At 47.3% G+C, this 25,610-nt stretch overlaps 1 protein-coding gene across 4 annotated transcripts; it reads right to left on the reverse strand.

Annotated features, from left to right (window-relative positions):
* Positions 1 to 265: 265 nt before the first annotated feature.
* LOC116939018 (uncharacterized) lies at positions 266 to 25,272 on the reverse strand. 4 transcript variants are annotated; one of them, XM_032946878.2, is made up of 16 exons: positions 24,874 to 25,270; positions 22,436 to 22,516; positions 21,742 to 21,853; positions 20,846 to 20,961; positions 20,440 to 20,457; positions 19,593 to 19,709; positions 18,446 to 18,567; positions 15,157 to 15,514; positions 14,398 to 14,538; positions 11,787 to 11,957; positions 10,281 to 10,403; positions 6,169 to 6,330; positions 5,637 to 5,701; positions 4,340 to 4,481; positions 2,980 to 3,033; positions 266 to 2,202 (listed from the first exon to the last, which is right to left on the reverse strand). In XM_032946878.2, exons 1-16 carry the CDS (start codon positions 24,919 to 24,921, stop codon positions 2,188 to 2,190), a joined length of 1,845 nt encoding a protein of 614 aa, XP_032802769.2. In that variant the 5' UTR covers positions 24,922 to 25,270; the 3' UTR covers positions 266 to 2,187. The 4 variants fall into 4 exon arrangements, with proteins under 4 accessions (XP_032802769.2, XP_032802767.2, XP_075917359.1 ...); XM_032946876.2 differs by having other exon boundaries at positions 2,897 to 3,033; XM_076061244.1 differs by having other exon boundaries at positions 266 to 3,033; positions 24,874 to 25,272.
* Positions 25,273 to 25,610: the final 338 nt, after the last annotated feature.

Raw genomic sequence — 25,610 nt, forward strand, 5'->3', positions numbered from 1 at the left:
TACCAAAACAACATATTCATATTCTTTGGGTCTTTCGGTATGTCGTGAACTGAACATATTCTGAACATATTCAGTTCACGACACAACTTAGCTAGCACAACTTGGATACAAGCTGCGATTGTCAAATTGAAATGCCATGTAACTTCACATTGTATAGTAATTATTTTAAACACTATTACATGCTTAATCCATTTTACATGCCACACACATACACAATGGAAATGTAACTGCATTGTTAAGAGTTTAAGAAAGCATACGCACAACATAGTGTACAATACATTTATTTAGCAAAAATATAAACGTGAAGCTACGGCACACACAGGGTGCGCATATTTGCAAAATCTTCACATGTGAAAGAAAAATGAGTGGCAAGAACATGCGACGGTCAAAACACAAGTTATTGTTCAACACGTACGTAACAGCAACCATGCATAAATAACAAAGCATAAATACACTGGGTGTAGTTTTGCGGCGCACGCATGGAATGCATGGGACTGGAGATGGGGTTGGTGGATCATGTAATGACGAGACACCCACAGTGATTCCCTGTAGGAGGCAGGACTGCAACGAGGTTCCAGCTAGCATTTGTGTTCAGGTGGCAGGATTTATTTGTACCGGGATGTTGTGGTATTGTGTTGAACTTCATGACAGTACACTACACAATTTTAACAGAAATAGGCTGAGATATTTGTCCGGGTTTGTTCCGTGGAAAAAGTGTCACCTTACCGTGCAGTGACATTTGAGTGTTCTCCAATCACCAATCACACACATTGCTTTTTTTTTATCCAAAGTAACTACCCAGTGGAGTGTGCAAAATAAGGGCAGTGCAGGTCTCGGAATGTTAGATTCGGTATTGATATACCAGACTGAACGTCGAATGCAGAATTCAGTAGTGAACTGTACCTATAGGTGCTTGCTTATAGCATGTTCATTAACATTTCACGATACGAGACAATAAATGTTTGTCTTTTGTAAAAAAAAAAGTGTCTGGGTGGGTACATGTTTAGACAGTGGAGTCTCTTTCAAAGGCCTTGGAATACAAGGTTCATTCACTCAAATCCCACTGACCTAGGTTTAATTCCTGGCAAGAGCAGCATGTTGAAAATGGTTTCTGAACCTGGCTTGTCTCCTCGATAAAATCAGACTAAAATCAGTACATCATGCAGTGGAGATATGGCTATTAATATGAACACAGGAGACGCAAAGGCCACCATTTAGTCTGGAATGCTATCCCTAACAGGTGCTCGCTGACATTGGTATAGGCACTTACTCCGAAAGCTTAAACCTAAACTGTACGATGATTGTCTTTGCATGTGATTGTGTGGATCAGTGGGTGAGAGTTTGTGCATGTGTGTCGGAACTGGTCCCGGGCTTTCCCAAGGTAAATCCAGCCCTAAATGAGTACTTGGTGTGGTGCATAAACAATAGCACTGGCAAGATAAAGGCAAATGGGTGTGGTGCTGATCACACTACCCCGTCATGCCCTGTGTCTGCCTTATTAGGTGCTTCCTAAAAGCACTTGCCCAAAGATCAAATGCCCCACCTGCTCTCTCCACTGACACAATGAAGGGCACAAGTGGTGCGCATCTGCCAGTAATCTCAATTAGTTAACCCATAATACCTGGATTCTCCCCATGACCCCCTCTGTCAGCTAGCCTTCCACACTTCACGTGGCCACATATTGCACCTAACCAGGCACAAACGCCTTGGTGACATCACCACCACTTAGTGGTGAAAGACAATTGTGCGAGTATGTGTGTGTTGGTGTGTGAGTGAGTGTGCGTGTGTCAGTGAGGGGAGCGATAGTGTAGCGGTTAGCTCGCTGCGCTATGAACCTGGCGACCCGAGTTCGATTCCCGCTCACGGCCAACACCAGTGACGATTATCTGAACCGGTCCCGGGCCTCCCCTAGGTCGACTCAGCCTCAAATGAGTACCTGGTGTGGTGTGTAAACATTGCCACTAGGGAGACAAAGGCGGTCAGGCGTGGTGCTGGCCACCCACCCCCTCGTGTACCGTTCCGGCCTTCATAGGTGCTTGCTAACAGCACTTGCCCCTACAGTCTGTTAAAGCTACACGGGGGATCTTTGTCTTTGTGTGTCAGTGAGACGGAGTGTGCCTGCGTGCCACGTGTTAGTGTATTCTAGGCTCCGCGAGAAGAAGCTTCCTCAATCGTTCCCCTTCCTCTTCAAGAAGCTGAACCCTGTGCACAAGGCAAATGAAACACGCACACACATGTAAACAACACAAATACTCGGCAACAACTTGAATATAAACATGAGCAAATGTCTGGATTTGTGAGTGTATACCTTTGTGGTGTGTAAGTGAGCAGGTTAATGCTTGAATGGTTGTGGGAGTAACTGTAAAGCTTTTAAATGGTGGATACATTTTCATTTGTATAGGTAGGTGTATGTGGATATGGCGTTGTTAGGGTGTATGTGTGTGTATGAGTGTCTTTGGTGCTCACAAACAGCACTTGCCCGAACAGTATGTTAAGTATATACACGGGGGATCTTTGTGTATGAGTGTGTGGTGAATGATTGTGTAAGTGTATGGAATGTGTGTGTAGATATGAGGTGGTGTATGGGTGTGTATGTAAGTGGGGAATGGTAGTGTAGTGGTTAATGCACTGTGCTACGAACCAGGCGACCTGAGTTTGATTCCTGATCACGCCCCACATCAGTGACTATTATCTGAACTGGTCCTGGGCCTCCCCTAGGTCGACTCAGCCTCAACTGAGTACCTGGTGCGGTGTGTAAAATATCAGCACTGGGGAGACAATGGCGGCTGGGCGTGGTGTTGGCCACCCACCCCCTCGTGTGCAGTGTCGGCTTTTATAGGTGCTCGCTATGAAAGCTAAGATTAGAGGTGTGTGTATCGGTGTGTTGTGCCGTTGCCTGTGCTGCGCGTGCTGGGTGAGCCTCGTCTGCTCGCGCAAGGAGAACTTTAGGTCGGCGACTTCTTGGGTGAGGTCACGTACGGACGCCAAAGACACGTGAAGCTCCTGCACCACTCGCTCCCTCCACGCTCGTTCCTATACAAAGACAAAGATCACACTTTATAGCCTTAACAGACTGTTAGACAAGTGCTGTTAGCGAGCACAGGATGAAGGCCGGCACAGCACACGAGGACGTGGGTGGCCAGGACACTCCCATACACATACACACACACACAGATGCCTCGTGCAGCCTACATAGACAGGCCAAGTGTTGTTAGCGAGCACCTATGAAGGCCGACACAGCACACAAGGGCGTGGGTGGCTAGGACACTCCCATACACACACACACACAGATGCCTCGTGCAGCCTACATAGACAGGCCAAGTGTTGTTAGCGAGCACCTATGAAGGCCGACATGGCGCACGACAGTGTCACGTAGCCAGTACCATGCCCCACCTTGTTTGTGTCCCCACTGCTGATGTTGACACACCGCACCATGGAATTCATTTTAGGCTGAGTCACCCTCAGGGCCCTGGACCGATTCGGATATTCGCCACCGACGTTGGAAGTGTTTGGGATATTTGATGTGGTTGAAGGGTTCGTGGCATAGTGCATTAACCACTTGCAGGACAAGTGATGTCAGTTCGCCAATATAAATGCTGATCCAATACACAAAAGGGTGGGGTGTGGCCAGAACCACGCATGTCCAGCTCTCTTTCCCCACCCTTGTACAGATGTCCAAAGTGAACTAGGGGAGAGGGCTGCATCAAGTTCAGATACCATTTGTCACTGACGGACTTCATGGTTGAGAACTTAAACGCAGGTCATCGGGATTGTGGTGCAGCACACAGACCATGGTAGACACACACACACATATAGAGCATTATATGTGCACTCAACACAAGGAATTCCCTTTCAGCCTATATATGAATATGGGACTGGTGCTGTTAGCAAGCGCCTAGTAAAGGTGGTACAGCGATACAAGAATACAGATCACCCCACTGAAGTGCAGTGCGCTAATCACTACAACGCCACTCCCAAAACACGCATACGGCACACACCGAAAATAACCTCCGTGTAATGTAACTGTGGCATCTGTGCCTGCTTACGTTCTTGGCAAGATAAACCCATCGAATTGTGTGTAAAAATCTACGATTTATAATTTGAACATGCTGCTATTACATCAGGGTAAGCCCTGCATTCAACAGAGATTCTACATTCGTCACCACGGCAGAAAAGATTTTAAGTTTTGAATCGAACCGCAAACCCCCAAAGTGTGACATTTAATTGAACCATGATGTAGCCTACTAGGTTCACTCTGAGACAATGCAGAGTCTCGCTAACAGAAGGTTGGTAAAACAGACCCAAGCAACTATCTCTGGAGAGGTGAAGTCTCGCTGACCTTGCTGGCTGAGCTCTGCGCCAGCTTCAGGTCATGCGAGATGTTGGCCACAGCCTTGTCCCGCGCTGACAGCTCTCCCAGGAAGGCGTCCCGGGCGCAGCGCAGGCGGGTGTGCCAGCACACGCGGCCAGCGTTGTATCGCCTTTGGGGGGGGGGTGGGGTAAGGGAAAGGTGGGGCAGACATAGAAGCAGGGCCTCTATGCATGAGTTCATGAAGTTACTCCAAAGACGGGTGACTCAGAGGTGAGAGCACTGAGCTGGCACAGCAGAGATCCTGGGTTCGAATTTGCACAACCGCCTATGGTTAAAGCAGGTTCTCAAGTACAGTTTCTTCATGGTGTCAGCCCTGCTACCATTTATGCACTGCGTGTTGAACTTCTTTCGCATCGTAGGTAGCCAACTGTGTTCATCGGAGATGCGGGGGAAGGAAAATGACTGCACAAAACAAATCATTTTAAATGTTGGTTCTGCACTTAATTTGGACAAATTTCAGCTGGAGGCATAAACTATTGGTTTGAATGTCATGTCAGAAATACTTCTTGCAGTGGCAGAGCAAGTGGGAAAATGTGGCTCCTTACTGTGGAAAATAGAGTTCACTTCAGGGGAACTGAGAGGTAGCTCTGTAGATCGTTCTCTAACAAATAGATTTGTCGTCACATGACAAGACACCGATAGCACAACCTGGATTGATTTGGAGAAATGTCGAAAAAATAAAGTAAATAATAATGTATGTGAGAGGAGAGAATGAGATTGGAGAGATGGCTAGTGGGAGAGAGGGAAGGGGGAGGAGTGAGAGTGTCATAGTACAGGATAAGGGGGCAAAGAGAGAGGGCGAGAGAGGAGGGGAGTGCAGGGCATGAATGGAAGAGGATGAAGTGAGAGTGAGCTGGTAAAAGAGAGACAGAATGTGAGTCAGCTGGTGAGGGTATACGCACGACATAAACATCTAATGTGGACAGAGAGAGAGAGATTGAGGGAAGACAGAAAGGGACAGGAAGATACATGAGGGAAGTCGATGTAAAGGAAAGGGAGAGAGTGACAGAGTTAAAAAGAGACCGGCAGATCGTGAGCACGCAAGCAACCCAGCGAGGAAGGACTCGAACCTGTCAGAAACAAACTCGAAAATATCCACACTAAATGGGACTGTGGGTCGTTTGGATTTTAGAAGAGTTCAGATTCTGCTATTACTCCCTCTGCTGGCCACTCAAGTAAAGGCAATTACAATGCAGATTTACAAACATTTCGGATTTCCGACATTAGGGCTATTGACGGTCTGCAGCATATCGCAAAAACGCACCTCATGTATTTGTCTGTTCTCTGTAGGGCTCGCTCCAACTCCATGCGTAAGCCAGCCTCCTGGCCCTAAACGCGTACACGCACGTTCAACGCATTCAAGGCGCATACACAGTCTTGCAGGCTGCCAGTAGCAAGCACCAATTAAATCCGATGAACAACCAAAATAAAAGAGCAAGTGCAAAAATGAGTTGACTTAGAAGAATAGTGTCTAGGCTAGAGACAATACGAACTAAAGCAATAAGATAATGACAGAGTGGATCCAAACGAGACAACTCCAGTGGTTTGGAAACGTGTTTATAATGGATCCGGAATGGATACCACACGTGGCGTTCCACACAAAAGCACACAGAACAGGAAATAGAAGAGAAAAGATGCGCCTAGTTGACGGGGTTGAAAAATAAATCCCCAGTACCTGCACGGTACGTGGGGAGGCCTTCACCCAGCAGTTGAGTGGCAAGGGGCTGTACGTGTACATGTGCACACGTGATTTATATACACATGGACAGATGTAATAAGTTGCAGCACACACACACCTGGGAGAGAAGCTGATCAGGTGCGTCTTGCAGTTTTGATTGGTCAGGTGGGCTGTCTTGATTTGGTTTCTTCTGCACAGCTGATCTGTCTTCCCGTTCCACAAGACGAAGCCTTAGCTCCTTCAGCTCCTCCTCCTGATTCCTGACCCTCTCCTTCAGCATCTGACATGCACACGCATGCACACACGCGAACACATATAACTAGACATGCAATAACAACTTCAGCATCCGTCATTCACCACCAAATGGAGCCTCATTGGAAGGTGCACTGACACGAGGTCATGGGTAAACCGAGCCAGTTCCTGTGAGTGAAGAGATGAAAGATCACGAATAGTAGAGACTGCGCTGCAATAACTTAGCATGCTGGAGTGACCAGTACCGTATTTTCCCGCATATAACCCGCGGGTATACCACTTTTTACAAACAAAACAAGACCCTGCGGGGTATATGGAGGTGCGGGCTATCCCAAAAAATATTTTACACGTGTGACATGTCATGACTCGTTTAATTATTTTATGGTAGGACTATCCACTATGCAACACTTAGCGTTGACTAAAGCACTGCTAAATAAACCACTCACACTAAAATTGCACGCGTTATCACGTTTTAAATTAATTGTTTGTACAATTAAACGACAATGTTTTAAGTGTGCGCACTGTTTACCAGCGACGGGAGAGCTGGGGGGAGAGAGAGGTGGGGGGGGCAGCTGGGGGAGAGAGGTGGGGGTTGGGGTAGCTGGGGGGAGAGAGGTGGGGGTTGGGGGGTGGGGCAGCTGGGGGAAGAGAGAGGTGGGGGTTGGGGGATGGGGCAGCTGGGGGGAGAGAGAGGTGGGGGTTGGGGCAGCTGGGGGGAGAGAGGTGGGGGTTGGGGGTTGGGGCAGCTGGGGGGAGAGAGAGGTGGGGGTTGGGGCAGCTTGGGGGAGAGAGAGGTGGGGGTTGGGGCAGCTGGGGGGAGAGAGAGGTGGGGATTGCGGGGTGGGGCAGCTGGAAAGGAGAAAGGTGGGGGGGTTGGGGGGGAGGCAATGGCGTTACCGTAGTGCCGCTATTAGTGCCGCTATTATCTGGCAGTGCGCACTCTACCAGTGCTAAAACTACTTATCTACCAGTTATGTGTTACTTATTTATTGTATATTTAATTTTGTTACTTATTTACTGTTTTAAGTTCACTCGTTTCCGATTAGTTTATTTTATTTGTGCAATTGATAGTGGAATGTATTACAAATGTAAACTTCGTATTAACATGATGGAATTAGGCTGCGGTAACGACGTTAAAGATATGAATGCATGTGGGGTATATGGAGGTGCGGGCTATCTGAAATTTGTTTTACACAAAAAGCTATTTTTGCGGGGTATATGCGTATGCGGGCTATGCGGAAAAATACGGTAATCGTGCGAACTAAACAAAAACATTTTAAATTTGCTTTGTTTAATCTACCGTGGTGTAATGGTTAGCACACTGGACTTGGAATCCGAAACTCGCTAAGTCGATCTCCGAGTGAGGCAAGTTTCTGAAATCCCACTGCCTCTATCCACCCAAAAATATAAATGGGTACACCAGTTCGTTGGTTGGCACGTCACGTGTGGTGTAAAGTGTAGATACTCCCTCTTCTTCCAAGATGTACGGCTATTGTAGAAGAGTCAGCCGCAATAAGCTCGAGACGTGCTCTCTCGAGCGCCCTCTAGAGGAAATCCTTCCACCAATAGAGGCGTGAGGAAGACATTGGAGGGCTGCACCTTTACCTATCTCCTCAATACACCAGAGGCCCCGTAGAACCTAACATGAGCCTCCTCCATATAGGCTGTTTCATGCACCGCTTAGACCAGGGGTGGGCAATTTTTTTGGTTCGCGGGCCACAATGGGTTCTAAAATTTGACAGAGGGGCCGGGCCAGGAACAGATGGATGGAGTGTTTGTGTGAACTAATATAAATGACATGTAAAAATCATTACATGAAAGGATTTGGCCTTTAACAGGCAGCAAAGCATGTATTTGCAAGGCAATTTAACAAATTGCACGAACATGAATACAAAAACATGTCGTAACTCCCGGTCAAAGTGCGCCATCTAATAGGGAAATGGGGGCATTACAGGAGAAAGGTAAAATTTTAATTAATAATAATATTTGGACAAGTTCGGCGGGCTGGATTAAAAAGCCCAACGGGCCGTATAGGGCCCGGGGGCCGTACTTTGCCCATGTCTGGCTAGACCAACTAGCAACAAGTCCGCTCAACCCCAGATCCTACCCTTTACCTATCACACTTTTCTCTAGCTCATCTCATGTGGTTGTAAAATTATAATTTTCATAACCCGCTCTTTGTTCACAAATGAGCCAGTGCTGTGCGAAATAAGTTCAACATACATACATACATAGTGACAATGGTCTTATGTCAGGAAATGTAACATATTTCATGTAACAATGGCTGCATGTAATTATATTTCTCCACTCCTAGGCCAGTCATTTAAATAGTCCACTTCCTATGCTGGAGTTTTGCTGTCTCAAACAAAAGCACATTGTTAATTGAGACCACTTAATGTGTTCGTCTTTTGGCTGTGCATGTCTAATAACCAGTATCTGTTGATGGAAAACTGCCCATGTAATTTCAACACTGTTCACATATCTACTTTCTTCAATATTTATTTTCAAGCACAACAGTATAATGTAACATCTGCAACTATAATAAGTCAGTCAATCACTTCAATTGCTTTACCCTCTCTCTACCCTGATACAGGCCAATCTGTGAAACTTTAGTCTATGATACACGTTTATATTATATAGCAGTGTTCATGACAAATGTGGAAAGCTTTGATCGGTGCAGTTCCTTATCGTTTAAATTCATCATCGTAACCATGGCTCCACTACAAGTCAGCACAAGGGACTTCATGGTCTCCATAGTCTGCCACGTTTTCTCCCAGCCATCCCTGCTGTCGACTCCCTGGCCCCTGTTCAGGTCCAAGACATTCCTTTTTTTACCTTTGTGACTGACTGCCTCTCTCTATAAAATAAATCTGGCCCATATCAGGGCAGAGAGGAGAGAGCAATTAAAGTAATTGACTGACTTATTATATTCTTGGTTCTTTCGGCTTTCACACCTGATGATGATTGCTTGTGTTGCAGTCGAAACGTCGTGAGAATTTTATTGTTTTATATTTTTATTATTTTATTGTTTCCCTTCTACGTGGTGACTTTACCGAAAGAATCAAGAATATGAATCCCTGCAGTCACGAAAGCATTACATAAAAATTTGACTTATTATAGTTGAAGATTTTGTTTCTGTACGGCGTGCTGTGTACGGAAACAGTGGGCATATTGACTTTATAGAGGCGCCACGGTGGCGAGATGTTATCTACCTCGCCTGGTATACAGGAGGTCGTGGATTCGATCCCGACCCTGAGGCCAGTATATCTGGAGTTTCATGTTCTCCCCATGGTTGCGTGGATTTTTCTCAGGGTCCTCTGGTTTTTCCCTCCACATTTAGAAACATGCGTTTCGAGTATTTTGTTGCCATACATTTCCACATTATAAGACATTTCATTGAGCTGTCATTTGTGGCCAGGTGAGTTCTTAAAACACATATATATATATATAACTCAGTGGGCCTTATCTTGTAACAAAAAGTGTTTAACAGTTTAAATGGAGCTGCGATGACATATAGATGCTCTCATCTCCTTCTCAGGTAAAGGTACCATCATTGCCTGGGCTTGGCTGCTTGGGATATTCTTTCCCCACGCACTTTTCCTTTGTGCCTCTTCTCCTGTCGCAACCACTTTACTTACAGTCCATTCGTCGTTTTAAGCAAATGGAACATGGCAGGTGAGTGATGTAGATATGATTTGAGCTTGCGCATAGTAGGACTTTTGTGCAGCATGAGGGAGGAGGCCAATTACAGAAAGAGGCAATGGAATAGTCCTGACAAGTTTGGTAACCAAGAGGAAACATTCAGACCAAACGGGGGGATCCTGTTAGGGCAGAGGTTGGAAGTGTTGGAGGTCAGATGCATGGTGGAGGGTAGAATGCGTTGGCGAGGCATGGCAGCATCAGCGACTTTAGCCATGACGACATCTTGATCTTAATCTCTGCAAGGACCTCGTTCGGTCCGGATGGAGTGTGCGTTACCGTGCGACGCGCGTGTCCCTGCTGCAGCTCCGCCTGCAGCTGCAGCTGCTGGTGGTGCCACTGCAGCTTGTGCTCCTGCAGTTCCAAGCGCAGCTTACTCAGCTCCTTCTCCAGGGCAGACACCTTCAACGGGACAGCAGTGGGAATACAACACGAGGCACGACTACATTAACGGTAGGACAATACTCACGATGGCAGTAACGATACGGCAAAACGTACCAAAGCCAGACTAATTTGGGGCAGAGCTTCGACAGTTACAGGGGATGTCCAGAAAACTGAAAATAAGTAAAATACACATTTTAATTATAGTTTAATCCCAGTCACTTATCCACCACCATGTGCAGACGTTGACCATGGAAATATATGGAAGACTGCACAGATATCCTGATGGCCTTCAATAATTAGATATAATCTTGATTATTCATAGGACAAAAATTGAACAAATGTAAAAAAAATAGAGTGAGCACTAATAGAGCGTGTCGGATGAGCATGGTGCCAAAAAGGTTTGCACAATTACATGCAACAGACAAGTACAACGCATAGCTTTAGAATTGCTAGTGCACATACACACATTATCGCCCACTATGAGCAATGTAATTAGCGCGTAAACAGTGTTCTGAGTGAAGTTATTACTTATTTATTTTTATGTTATTTTATTTATAGTTATTTAGTTATTATACGCAACCTAGCTTTTACAGGCTTACTCCAAATTCTAATCAACTTGAATCTGGTTTTGAGAGGTTTTACCGTACAGTAAAGTCACAATCATGTGACTTCACAATTCAACAATGCAACCTCTATCGGTCACAACGCAATAAAGTGGTGATCACAGTGACAACAAAACCATTATTATACAATCAATGTTACACTTGTATTGAAAAGCCTTAAAAACCCTGTCAAACCACAAACGCAAATACAAAACTATAAAAATAACCACAACTGCTGGTCCATTTGCCACACGGATGAAGTGTAAAGTGTCAACAACATACTTGGGTTCGCTATATAGCTCCTCATGCAGGTTCTCCAGCTCTGAGGAGTGGTGGCGCAGCAGTTAGCACGCTGCCCTACAAATCCGGTGACCCGAATTCCATTCCCGTTCACAACCACCAACACCAGTGACAATTAGCTGAACCAGTCCTGGGCCTCCTTTAAATCGACTAAGCCTCAAAGGAGTACTTGATGCTGTGTGTAAACATCGCCACTGGGGAGACAAAGGTAGTCGGGCGTGTTGCTGGTCACCCACCTCCTTGTGCACCAAGGGCCTGGAGTAAAGGAGGTAAGTGTATCGGCATTTTCTGTTGTTGTGTGTGTGTATCGGTGTGTCAGTCGACCGTGGCACCTGGGTCTGCCCCGTGACCTCCTGCCAGCGGGCGTTCGACACTTCACGTGACCTCAAGGTGCACATGGCCTGGCACAAGCGTCGTGGTGACGTCTGTGCTGCACGTGCTGGGTGAGGGTCGTCTGTTCAGGGCTATGTGGGGGATCTTTGTCTCATCTTGCGTTCACCTGTGCCACTTGTTCTGCGTCTCCAGCACGCTTGTGCCCTGCGGTGCCATGCATCTCCTCATGCTGACTCTCGAGCTGGCGCTGTAGGCTCTCCACGCGCCCGTGCTGCCGCTCTGCCTCCTGCTCCCCTCGTAGCAGCCGCTCCTCCCACTGCCGCTCGGACTCCGCCGCCTGCACCGGTGCCGGCGGTTTCGGTGACACCGGTCAACACGACAATCGCGCACGCGCACGTGTGTGTGTCTGTGTGCGTGTGTCTGTATCGTGGTGTGGAGCAGTCGCGCAGTGGTTACTGGACTGCGCTACAAACCCGACGACCCGAGTTCAATCCCCGCTCACGAGCAAATAACCGTGGCGAATATTTTAACCCCAAAAGTCTGTTAAGGCTATCTTTCTCTTTATTGGTGTATATGTGAGTGTGTCTGTTGGTACATGTATTTCTTTGTGTGTTTATAACTGCATGTATTCATGTATATGTCTGTGTGCGTATGTGATTGTGTGTGTGCATTTCTAAGTAGCAGGGAGCGATAGTGTAGCGGTTTTCGCGCTGCGCTACAAACCCGGCGACCCGAGTTCGATTCCCGCTCACGGCCAACACCAGTGATCATTATCTGAACCAGTCCCGGGCCTCCCCTAGGTCGACTCAGCCTCAAATGAGTACCTGGTGCGGTGTGTAAACATTGCCACTTGGGAGAAAAAAGTGGCCAGGCATGGTGTTGGCCACCCACCCCTCATGTGCCATGCTGGCCTTCATAGGTGCTCGCTAACAGCACTTGCCTCAACAATCTGAGCTATACGGGGGACCTTTGTCTTTTGCATCTCTAATTCAGATTAGCTCAGCTCTACTGATCTGTCCACTGACGATCGGATTGTCGTCTGTAAGATGCGCCTGCCCTACATCTATGCTGGAGGTGGGCGTCCACCTTGGACCCCATTCAAACCCATATTAGCTTGCTCTCAGTCAGCTGTTTAAAGTTTAAAGCAGGCGAAAATTGTACCATTATTTGCAGTTAGGTGGCATCTTCCCCACCTCTTGCTGGGCTCACAGAGCATTGGTAACTTTCAGAACTATGGCTCTGCTGTGTACCCAGTTCACATTTCCCTAAAGCCCGAGCTGTTCCAGCTGAGAGAAAGTGGTGGGCCCATTCTCACCATCTGAACCCATGGATCACTTGCCAACCCTCAAAAATTGTTCATGGACCACATGGTGTTTTGTGAAAAGATGTGTATCTACCACAGATTTGTGGACCATTTCCCATGGCCTTGTAAACCACCAGTGATCTATGGACCGCTGGTCTACAGTATCCCACAAACAAGGCTGAGGAGGCAGCCTACGCTTGGAGGTTTGGCGAGCCGTTCAGCACTACAAGGATGAGTGGTGGTCGCCAATTGCTGAGATGGTCACAAATTAATCTAGAAATGCATAAAAAATAGTTTGCAGCACCACCCAATTTCCATCCCTAAGGGCAGTGATGGTGACTTCAAATATCATGTCTGCAGAATTGATGTTTTGTAGGAGAGGGAACCCCTCAATCCAAACAGCGTGAAGCACAGTGGGGTTGACTCTGCTAGGGCTCAAAGGCCACAAAGGTTGCAGGAACCAAACTGGATTATTTTAAAACAAACTGGGCTACACGAGGAGCTCGGAGATCCTTGCCAGAGCTGGACACGGTCCCATCAGTAAAGTCCTCCAACAGCGATAATTCATTAGCTGGGTCATGTAGCCCGCATGCTCACCCACCACATGCTCAAGTGGCTGCTCTTTGGACAGATAAAGGGGGCTAAAATGGCATGGGCTAGAGAAGAGATGGGGTGGTGTGGTATGTGGGACTGGAGAAGAGTGGACTTGCCAATGAATGGAATTAGCAGTGTCAAGATTAGCCTATGTGGGGTGCTTCATGAAGGACGCTACTGAGCAGACGGAGGCATCTACTTATTATTTTGAATGACACAGTACAGCAAGCTGGCACAACAGGCACCACGGGAGTACATCTGCTAGTCATCTCAGTCAGTTCATAATAAAGGTTTTTGGGTTAGATCGCGTTTATTTATAAATGTGTCGTAACCCTCCACCACCCGACACGGCCAATCAGCAAAAAAAAAGTGTCACGTTGACAAAAGACAAATAATTCACTACTTCAGCCCACCGGTGTGTTGAAGAGTTAATCCACGCTGGTAAATACTGGTAAATACATCCAGATGACGCTGGATGTATTTACCAGCGAAATGTCGTACTCAAACTGTAAATGTGGATTAACTCTTCAACACACCGGTGGGCTGAAGTAGTGAATTATTTGTCTTTTGTCAACGTGACACTTTTTTTTTTGCTGATTGGCCGTGTCGGGTGGTGGAGGGTTACGACACATTTATAAATAAACGCGATCTAACCCAAAAACCTTTATTATGAATAATATTGGTCGCGAAAGCCTACATGTTAAACTGATCTCAGTCAGTGTCCGGTGAACTACTGCCAGCGAGCCTTTGACAACTACACTTGGCCTCAAAGTGCACCTAGCCTGGCGCTAGAGCTGTGGCGGCATCGTCGCCACTCAGTAACACATGGCTGCTGCTGTCGCTCTTGTGGGTGGTGTGAGCTAGCGTGTTTGTGCCCCACCTTGTCCAGGAGCTGCGTGTTCTGCATCTGCAGCTGCCGCACGGTCATGTTGAGCGCGTCCCTCTCGCCCTCCACCACCGAGAGGCGCTCGGCCAGCACGGACGGGTGTGTGAGCACACGGCGTGTGCACGCGCCCAGTAGCTGAGTACGCGCGCGCACACAGAGACAAAGATCCCCCCCGTGTAGCCTTTAACAGACAGTTGGAGCTGTACGTATGTATGTTGTTGAACTTCTTTCTCACCGTACATAGCCAGCCGTGCTAATTGGAGGTGCGTGGGTAGGATAACAAACAGAACACAAAAGGCAGTTCTAAAGAAATTACTTTCAATCCAGATTTAAAAGTGCATAGCTCCAGTGGCTTCCATATTTAAAAGGTTTGCAGAAGCGCATCTGAAAGGCTAGTGTTGTTCGCGAGCACCTATGAAGGCCAGCACGGCATACGAGGGAGTGGATGACCTACACCACTCCCAGCCGCCTTTGTCTCCCCAGTACTGATGTTTACGAACCGAAACAGGTACTCATTTAAGGCTGAGTCGACCTAGGGGAGGCCCAGAACTGATTCAAATATTCGCCAAAGTTATTGGTCATGAGTGAGAATCGAACTCGGTTCGCCAGGTTCATAGCGCAGGGAGGTAACCACTGTACTGCCGCACTCATACACATACATGTACGCGTACAAAAACACACAAGCACGTACGAGACAGACCCAGGCACTGTGGATGCAGGAGTGAAAGTCTCACTCAACATAAAACAACTCACCTCCTTCTGCAGCAGCTGAGACTTCTCCTCCACCTCCGTCTCCGCCTCCGTCTCCGCCTCCCTCTCTTCTCCCACGTTGACTCCCTCCTCTTTTGCCTCTCGTGCCACCACGGGGGCGCCGCCCTCCCTGCCGCTGTCCCCATCTTCCCCGGAGCTGTCACTGTCCTCCCTGGTGCTGTTGCTGTCTTCCCCATCGCCATGCCTCTCCCCGTCTCGCTCGCGCGCCTGCAGCTCAGCCAGCAGCGCCTCGACCTCCTCGTTGCGCTCGCCCAGCTCCTCACGCGACACCTCGGCACTGCGTAGCTTCCGCGCCAGCTCCGCGTTCTGCCGGTGGAGCTCCTCGATCTGCGCATGACAGCTGCAGGGAGGACGAAAACCCCCTCGACGTGACCAAAACGTGCCAATTAGTTACTACTTCAGCACACCGGTGTGTTGGAGAGTAAACCCACAACATTTGCAATTTGAGTACGACATTTGGCTGGTGATTACTACCAGCTTCATCAGACGATTTGCCTGAATTGTGTTCACCAGCCAACACAGACTTTACTAATTGGCTGTGTCAGATGGTGGTGGGTTAACGACACATTTATATTTACGTGATCTAACCAAAATAACCTTTATTATGAATAATGGTCGTAAAAGCCTATGTGTTAAAGTGCCATCAGAGCTAACTCTCACCATGACAACACTCACAACACCTTACGCTCAGAGATATATATAGTTTTAATATACTACCTGGAGAAGAATGTTTCCAATACGGGCATGGGGCATGTTGCCTGTTATAACATATGGATCAAAATACATGAAAACTAACAAAGACAATAAAACTAAATCATGAAACATACGGAAAGAAGCAATGGAGAGATGCATGCTTGTAATTATACCGAGACAGAAAGGGGAAGACATGAATCAGGGAACAGACACAAATTAGAGACATCATATTAACTGCAACATACGGGCAGCACGCGACTCCATGAAACAGCTCTACAGATACATCTGGCGCTCCAGCATTACAACAGCAACAAAAACCCCACCTCTACAACGCGTAAATCCTGTCTGTACTGTTGTATGGCTCAGAGATGTGGTCAATGGCAGCTACTCCCTGTGGATACATTCGACCGGTGGTGTCTGCGATGGATACTCCGCATCCACTTCAGCGAGCGCATCACCAACGCTGAGGTCCAGTATCAAAAAGTATCTCCTCTGGCAGTGACTGAAATGGTCAGGGTCAGAAGACTTCACCTCTTCGGACACACACTGCCCCGGGCGGACGCCTGAGCTGATCATACCAAAGCACTGCGTGCGCCATCATCATCAGCCGACCGAGGAACTAGAGCCGACCTCGGGGCAGACCACGGTTGAGGCCGATATCAAACATCATGGGTCTTGGACTGCGCTCAGCGTGGCGGCGTGTTCAGGATAGGGGTTGCCTGGCAACCAGGACACAGCGCTATAAGGGATGATGGCTGATGGATGAAACCGGTGATGGAATGGCAGCCAAAGAGAGACGGTAAAGTCTCCTATTGAGCAAAAGTTGACCGCAAGCATTTGACAGAAGAACACGAATACATGGGGCCGCCATCTCGATGCTTATGATAAGAATGCATCCTGTAGTATTCCAAATATGACATGGTATTTGTTACATGTGTAGTGACATAGCGCTGACTGCTGTACAGCAGCTGCAACTGCAGGTGGGCACTTAGTGCACACACCGTTGAGCATATACGTGGGTGTGCCGCAGGGCGGAGAAACTGGGGCAAGGGTCAAGGTAGACCTCGTGGGGAAGCCCCTGGAACCCTCTGGTGGGTTCGAGAAGGGAGGCGCGGGTAGGGCGGAGCCAAGCCACGCCGAGGGGAATAAAGCAGCAGAGAGCGAGAGATCCAGGCTGCCGGTTCTGGGAGTGGACTCGTCTCATCGTCGCTGTCGTCATCGCCGCCTTCGTTACTGCTGTCATCGCCGAACAGCAGTTGGTTGCCTCGGTCGACGCCGTCGGTGCAACGCGGACAGGGTCGTGTCTGGGCCGGGTCGTGCGGCAGCGTGGTCGTGAGAGAGAGGGGGCCCGAGTTGGTGGTGTGAACTCAACAACAACCTCGTCTCCAACTGAGTGTGTGTGCGACGCATGCCACCCGCACGCACACACAAGCCTTGAGCAAGAAGGAAGAAGAGACCTACGACACTACACATACATTGCTTTGATTTAAATACATTACATCAAAACCACAAACACACACTCACCACATGAAGAATGGTCATCTTCTGTATATTGACCTGAGCCAGGAGTGGGAATTCCACATTCTTCTGGCAGGGCAAACTAAAGTTGCAATTTCGAGTTGAGATTTTAAAAAACATTTTTATTTCTTTGGTCTAGTTCTATCTCATTTGTATTGTCGTGTCTCATTTGTAAAGTCTTCTTGACTCCATTAGCCTAAATTTAAAATTAGTCAAGTTCTTGTAATATTGCTCAATTCAAGCATCGTATCTATTACACCCTCAATAGTGCAGTATGTTGCTGGCTACTTGGCGCTTTTGGCCTTTAGGCCTGTGCTCAGTAACCGCTGTTTGACATAAAAAAAAACATGGCATGTATTTTATTGATCACGAGAGGATGAAGGGCTGAGTCGACTAGGACTTGAACTGTCAAGATTTTGATTTAAAGCATCACACTGTAACAAACAGGACCACCTATTTGGATAAATTAAGTAAACAAGGGCCCACGTGTATCTTTGCATATGTGAAGAGAGTACAGGGGAGTAGCGGCCACAGGGGGTAATGACATGAGAATTAGCATGGGAAGAGACTAGGGGCCACCAAGGGTAATGACAGGTTAATGGACAAGACAGGGTGAATGATCTGGGGTCTAAGGGAAGGATCGAGAATAGGGATGTGGCCAAGTGACAGAAGGGAGCAGGTAGAGAGGGGGCGTGGCCACGGGTAAAGGGGTGGCCACGCACAGGACAAAAGGGGTCGAGACGAGAGGCTTGGGGCTGCTGGAGTCGGGGTCGTCGCCTGTCAAATGTTCGTGACTTCAATAAAGATCACCGACAAGAAACGGTTTCCTGGGGTCATTACACATGATACATGCAGGGACTGTTATGCAGTAGCTATTAAGACTGGCATGGCCCACAAAGGGGTGGTGACTTCAGCACAAAGCTTGTCCAGATACATTTGTTTTTCCCCATTGTTGATAACCCCAGACCACAATAGGAGCTCACTTAAGTTTGACTTGCTTTAGAGAGAGAAGGCCCAGTTCACGCACACGCATGCATGGAAAACACTGACGAGGGTACACCGTTTGTGAGGGTGGCTGCCGTTGCTGCTGCTGTTGCTGTTGAGCATCTCCAGCTCCTGTTCCTGCAGCTGCAGCCTCAGCGTGAGCGCGCTCCTCTCATCCGACAGCAGCTGCCGAGATTTCTGCATGCCCACCAGTGCAGCACACGCACACACACAAGCAGCCACGGGAACGATTCACCGCCGAGTGGCGGTAACGTCACCGCGACACTTACTGCCAAGCTCTGTGCACTTTGAGGTCACGTGGAGTGACGAAGACTCACTGGCAGATCACGGAAGAGGCCCATGTAATCGCATTTACTTGTACGACCCCTTTGTCAATTCACTGCTGGATGAGGACCTCCGGACACATGTGCAAATTGTGTGTTTTTCTTTTACCATTCTTCACCATACTGGGAAGTACAGGTTTGTGGAGGCAAGGAGCATACACATGGAAGCATAGAAACACAGTAAAACAAATAATATTTCTACATTGCTCACAAGGTAGCTCCACACCCACATGACGTGTTTTGTGAATGGTCACCCAAGCAAGCACTAACCAGGCTCAAACCTACTCGGCTGTCGAGATCTGCCAAAATCAGGTGGATTCTGGGTGATTTGATTATGGGCCCATGAGTTCATGGTTGACCTATGGGGGCAACTGGCAGGTGCACCACCCGTGCCAACTCACTGTGTTTTATCTGTCCAATTTTCTGCTCGTTGTTATAAGCATCGCACCTCAATTCTTTTGCATTAATTGGAGGAGAGCTGCCATCAACTACCTATTATCATCTCTCAAAAGTATCCTACACACACAAGCTGATCATGAGCTTCTGGTACCAGCCCTTGGCAAGTCCACTCAGCTCCAGGTCCTCCTGTACCTCCCCATTAGCCGATTTATTTTCTAGCCCAAGCTCCATTTATATAGCGCCCTCTAGCCAGACAAAACTGGCTTGTCATGCACGCTACATGACCAGCCAATGCAGCCTAGTCTGCCCAGGAAGACCACTAATAGGACTCTAGTTATAGTATCTATGAGCACCTTACATGATCTAACCTACATTCATACTGAATGCATTAACCCTGTGTGTTCCTGTAAGGGAGACCATGTTTTGCAACCTTACACATTTGCAATTTGCTGACAGTGACCGTTTATGCTGCGTTAGTACCTCTGCCTTGTGGTAGAGGTTTTTGTATTTTTCCACTTTGTCACCGAGTGTCATTATCTCTGAGGTCTGCGGTGGCGTCTTCCAGGAGCAACCCAACACCTCATGCTGGGACTTAAGCTGCAAAGAGAGAGGCACACAAACGCATATATACACACACACACACAGACAAAATCCCCCGTATAGCCTTTAATAGGCTGTTGGGGTAAGTGCTGTTAGCAGACACGTATTTTGTCCGGAACTGCACACGAGGGAGTGGTTGGCCAGCACCACGCACGGCCGTCTTTGTCTCCCCAGTGCTGATGATGAATACACACTGCACCAGGTATTAATTTAAGGCTGAATTGACCTAGGAGAGGCCCAGTACCAGTTTAGATATTCATTATTGATGTTGGCTGTGAGCGGAAATTAAATTTGGCTCACTGGGTTAATAGAGCAGTGCACTATCCACAACAATATCGCTCTCCACACACACACACACAACGACAAAGGTCCCCATAGAGCCTCTCATCGACTGTTGGGGAAAGTTAGCAAGTACCGATTTGGGAGTGGGGTGGTCAACACCATCACCGGCCACCTATATAAAGATACAGACACACACGTGGTGCACAACCAAGTATGTATGCGCATAAAGATGTCGGCACACATGCACATGAAGGCATGAAAAATATACACAAAATGACCAACAGAACACACACACGCAAGCACAGACATGCAACCAAAGGCACGCACAAGAACACATACACATGCACAAAAAAAAACAAAGGCAAGCATACAATCAAGTGCACGCAGAGGCACAAAAAACACATGCTCACAAAACTCACACAGGCATGCACAAATGCGTACACACCGGGCTTGGTGGCGATCGCTTGTAATCCAGAAAAATGTGTAGGCAGGGTTGATGGATCACACAAAGACCATCATGCTAGTGATTAATGGAGAGTGATGGTCATATGAAGTGAGCAATAATCATGGTGATGATGATTCCGTGTTGTGGGCAGCAGACGGCAATGCAACAAAATTGTTGGATTGTACTCCTAAGCTTCTGCATCTATTCTTCCCACCTTTAACCTGCACTGACTAGCATTGTGAAGTATGGTCAAATGACCCCCACTACCGACACGGTGGGGGGAGACCCTGATCCAGCAATCGATTGACAAAATGGTTCTAAATGTACATGACAACTGTAATGAGTCTGAAGCAGAGGGTGATAGTGATAACCGAATGATATCAATGACAGTGGTGATGACGATTACCAGCAGACAAGCTCTCTCGACGAGAAGAAAGGCCACCTGCTCGCTGGCAGAGGCCCCAATAATCTCTTCCATGCCCTGTCTTCTCAACAGCTCCACTATCTCCTTGCGTTCAGTGTCTGCTCATGCACACGCACATCATGTCACAAGATGAAGCATCTGTTCAGATCTCTCTCGTAAGAGTGTTACCCTTCCAATTGGAGAATGCCCCACAGAAGTCGATAGCAAATAACTATCTCTTGAGAGTCATACAAGTGACCTCTGTTTCACACAGTAGCAGGCAGCACTTACCCTGCTATATGTTTGTCATGACAGTCAAACTAATATTTTAATTTTCAGAGATTAGCAACAGAAACAAATGTTATCTCATGTTTTATTTTTTTAGTCCAGGATGAGTCAATCATCTCACAGCATTTGAGTAGCCCTAAAAAGTGTAAAGATAATTCTGTTAGATACGGATAGCATGTGGCCAGCAACATTCTCAGCCACCTTTGCATCTCCAGTGACCTCACACATTGTGCCGTGTATTAATTTAAGATTGAATCAAACAAGAGAATGTGCTATTGATGTTACATTCAGTCAGGAATCAAACTCAGGTTATTGATATTGTAGAACAGTGTACTAACCATTGGATCTCACTTATGCCGTGCATATACACAACGACAACAGCTACCATTTGCCACTAAGTGGCGGTGATGTGGCCATGATGCTTATGCCAGGCTAGCGTTGAAGGCTCGTTGCCAGGTCATGTGACAGATCCAGATGTTAGGATTTAAATGACTGGCCAATGCACCACCTGTGCTCTCCTCTGTCCCAACACCTCTGATCAGCATGGTTCGCTACGCACGGTGCAAAATATGTTAAACATACATACAACACACACGCACAAACACACGCACCCATCTGTGCATGCATGGCCTCCAGTTCCTGCTTAAGAGTTTCATTCTCGGCCTCCAGTCCCATCTCCCGGTCTTCTGTGAGGGAGCGCACGTGGTCAACATATCGCTCCACCTGCATGCGGCCACATAGGGACACAGACACACGAACACACGTGGACATGGGCAAATTAATACACAGGGTGATAGATACACCAACACACAGGGATATGAATGCAAGGAAATACTAACACATGAACATAACACTGCTCAGGGCCACCAATGGAGATGGGCACCACCTCCCAAGCTCGTCTAAGAGACACATTGACTTTTTAAGGAGTATGATGGCGAGTGTTCTGTGCATTGAGTAGCCTGCGTATAAATAGTGTAAGAAGCATTCATCATCAGCTGTAATATATCCACTGCTGAAAGGGGGCCTCCCAAGCCGTTGCCAACCCTCACGGTCTCGCAATGTTACAATACATATAGTTCCTGCACACAGATGATTTCATCACTCCATTTCTCCACAGTGGACATCCTCTCAGGCAAGTTCCCGTCTCTGTTTTTTGCCCTTTAACTGCCAGTCCGTTGTTAGTCTCAAACACCCCGCTGTTATACCTTTGAGTGATATATCCTGCCTCTAACTTGTTTAAGTTCTCTGATCCTCGTGTTTCTTTTTTCTGATTAGAGAATAGGCTGTGTGATGCTACATTCATACCTCCTGCATGTCGCTCGCCTGCTGCAGTTTTAGCCTCTCCAGCTCCTGCAGGGTAAGGCGGTACAGGTGCCACCCTTGCCCCTGCACACAGTCACAAAGAAAAAGATCCCCCACATACATTTAACAGACTGTGGGGTCAAGTGTACCTATATCGCGGATATTATCAAGGCTGGCACAACCCATGAGGTTGCGGTTCTATCAGCACCACGCCCGGCCACCTTTGTCTTCTCAGTGCTGATGTTCACGCACCGCGCAAGATAATTATGGTTGAATCAACCTAAGGGAGGCCCAGGAAAGGTTCAGGTCCAATGTACCACTGATGTACACCGTAAAAAGAAAACAAACCCAAGTTTCTCAAGTTTGTGCGCGAATTGGTGGCACACCGCTCCCCACAGACAACATACACACCCAGACACCATCTATTGCCTACCTTCTGAATCTACCTTAAGCGTCTCATTCATTTATACCACTCCACTCTCTGTTTTGCCCTTGACGCCCCCTATATAACTCATCATTGTGACTTATACATTAACTCAAATCTGTTTCCCCTGGATTTCTGGACAGACCATCACTGGGCTGTCTTTATTCTAAACGTCCTCATAAACAAATCCGCCAATTACCTGTGGGACCACTTAGTTCCACTAACTCCTTTTAGCCTCAGAAGAAGTTCCTCTTCTTCTGAAGTTCCTCCTTATTCTGAAGTTCCTCCTTATTCCTAATAAACGGTTTATTAAAAAAAATTCTTCCCACGTTGCTGCTCCACATTTATGGAATACCCTTACTGCTCTCTGACTTCACTCCCCCTCTTTATTTCCCTATTAAAGCTAAACAAAGAGCATACTTGCACCTGTACCTAACCTTTATTCTGGCACCTCTTGCACTCGTTTGTTGTGAAATATCCCTTAAGGACCCTGTATTCGTACTCTGCAATCATATTTCATCTTTGTTTTCGCTTTGCTCACGAACCACGGATCTCCCTGGCTAAACGGGACCATCTGTGTAACAAATAAAATAAACTCAAATAGGACATTCACACGCACACACACTGCATTTATAGATTCTCAGCATTGGGCAGTGCTGGTCACCTTCTGAACCAATAGTGGAAAATCCACATGCATTCGTTCCACGTGGATGCTGGCAGTGCTACCTGCATGTGTTATAATTTCGAGTGGTACCTCGATTAGGAGTGATCACTTTATTTAACCAAGTGACAACTTCAATAACCGAATGGAAATTTTAAAAATCAAGTAACCATTCTCAACAAGTACTCACTCCACTTCAGATAGAGGCCCTCCACCTCCCCCCACCGCCTACACTGTGCGGATCATAGGGGTTATTTGACCATACTTCATCACGCTGGCCAGTGAGGCTTTATGAACACGTGGGAATAAATTGGTCACAGGCAGCCATTATGAGCCACCCAAGATAAGACACTCCGCACCAGGGGAGATCCTGCTGACAGCTACACTCAGTCGTAAATGGATGTCTCTTTTTCAGAAGCGACCTGGCCACAAATGATAGCCCAGCTAAGTGGCTTATCACGTGGAAATGTGTAAAAAGCCAAATACTCTAAACGTGTGATGTTGATTCTAAATGTGAAGGTAAAAAAAAGCGGAGGACCAGGAGACAAATCCACGCGACCACGGGGAGAGAGATACCGCAAACTCCAAATATACAGCACACGTCAGCCACGGGGGTCGGGATCTAACCCATGACCTCCTGTACACCAGGAGAGGTAGTTAACATCTCGCCACCGTGGCGCCTCTGGAGCAATACTCGTCGACTGTGTACACAACCCCCAGCTAGTGGTTTAAATTCCACATTTCTGTGGCAGCGGACCATTAGATCCACGGAAAATAAATAAATACCGTGTTGATATTAAAATCAAGTTAAAGTAACTGCAAGTTTAAATAAGCCAAGTTGCAATTCTCATCTCCGCTCATGGTCCAGAGCCTGCGTTGCCAATTCCACATTCACGTGGCAAAGACCAGTTCATTCATACTAGTCCATGGCAACCAGTCTATGAATGGACTATCCTGTACACAACCTTCCACCGAGTGCTGAATGGAATGTACGCCATAATAATTAAGAAAGTCAATAATTATAATCGTCTACAGCTTTTTCGTCAATCCACTGCTGGATGAGGGCCTCTTCACGGCGTTGAGGGTCGTGGGGGGTATTTGACCATACTTCACCAAGCTGGTTAGCGCGGATTGTTGAAGACGGGGAGCATAGTATAGTACACCAAATTATTGTGCTGTACTGCCCTCTGCTGCCCAACTCAAACACACGTTATCAATAATGTATTAACCTTTATATTACAGATGAACGATTAAGATTGAACCCACGAGCGCGTCTTAAATCTCCGTTATAATTGCGATCTCCCGCCAACACACACCGACTGAACCACCACCAAACATCATCATCATCATCATCACCTCCTTGTCCTCTTCATCATCCTCCTCTTCACGCCCCGGCTCCTGCATCGCTAAAGCAGCCTCATATACAACACCAACATCAACCACAACAGCAACAACAACCAAACAACAACTAACGCAACAAGTACAACAGCTATTCGGACAACCACCGGTTTTTCACTGAGCAAGAAGCTGGGTCAAACCACTATCGACATAGGGGGATTTTATAATTCAGTTCTAAAAAATAAAATAATTTCCGGAAATTTACGAGGTATATTTCTGTAGCTGACGTAACATATATTAAATATTCATTATGGTAATAACATACATATATTTAGTTTCGAACAGCCTTCCACGTAGGTGTAAATATTTATAATACAAAATCCCAATGGTTACTTGGTAGGGTCCGCATGACCCCAGAAGTGAATTCCTTTGGCGTGACGAGTTGCCATAGCAGCGGGAGACCCCAACGATAGCGGGGGGGGGGGCGTTTCCGGGGATGCAGGGGGGGGGGTTAGACCACGTGACGCAGGCCACGTGTTGCAGTGCAATGTGCAAGTTCGTCCAGTAGTGCAGTCGTCGTGTGTAACGTTGCAGTGCAATGCATAGCTGAGTAATGTGTAACGTTGCAGCTGAATGCGACGCAATGCGGAGAGGTTCAATGTGTAATAGCGCATTGCATAGGTGCGCGATGTGTAACGTTGCAGTGCAATGCAAGGCATAGAGGTTGCATTGTGTAACGTTGCGGCTGAATGCCC

The sequence above is a fragment of the Petromyzon marinus genome, chromosome 5, assembly GCF_048934315.1.
Source record: "Petromyzon marinus isolate PM22_M1 ecotype Great Lakes invasive population chromosome 5, UKy_Petmar_22M1.pri1.0, whole genome shotgun sequence".
In the NCBI taxonomy this organism is placed as follows: domain Eukaryota; kingdom Metazoa; phylum Chordata; class Hyperoartia; order Petromyzontiformes; family Petromyzontidae; genus Petromyzon; species Petromyzon marinus.

Excerpts from the sequence above, each read along its gene's own strand:
- LOC116939018 (XM_076061244.1), bottom strand. The coding sequence starts at position 24,921 with ATGCAGGAGCCGGGGCGTGAAGAGGAGGATGATGAAGAGGACAAGGAG. Across the intron at positions 10,404-11,786 it reads ACGCAGAACAAGTGGCACAG|GTGTCTGCCCTGGAGAAGGA; the intron begins GTGAACGCAAGA and ends GTCCCGTTGAAG. Across the intron at positions 4,482-5,636 it reads AGAACAGACAAATACATGAG|GCGATACAACGCTGGCCGCG; the intron begins GTGCGTTTTTGC and ends CCCCCCCCAAAG.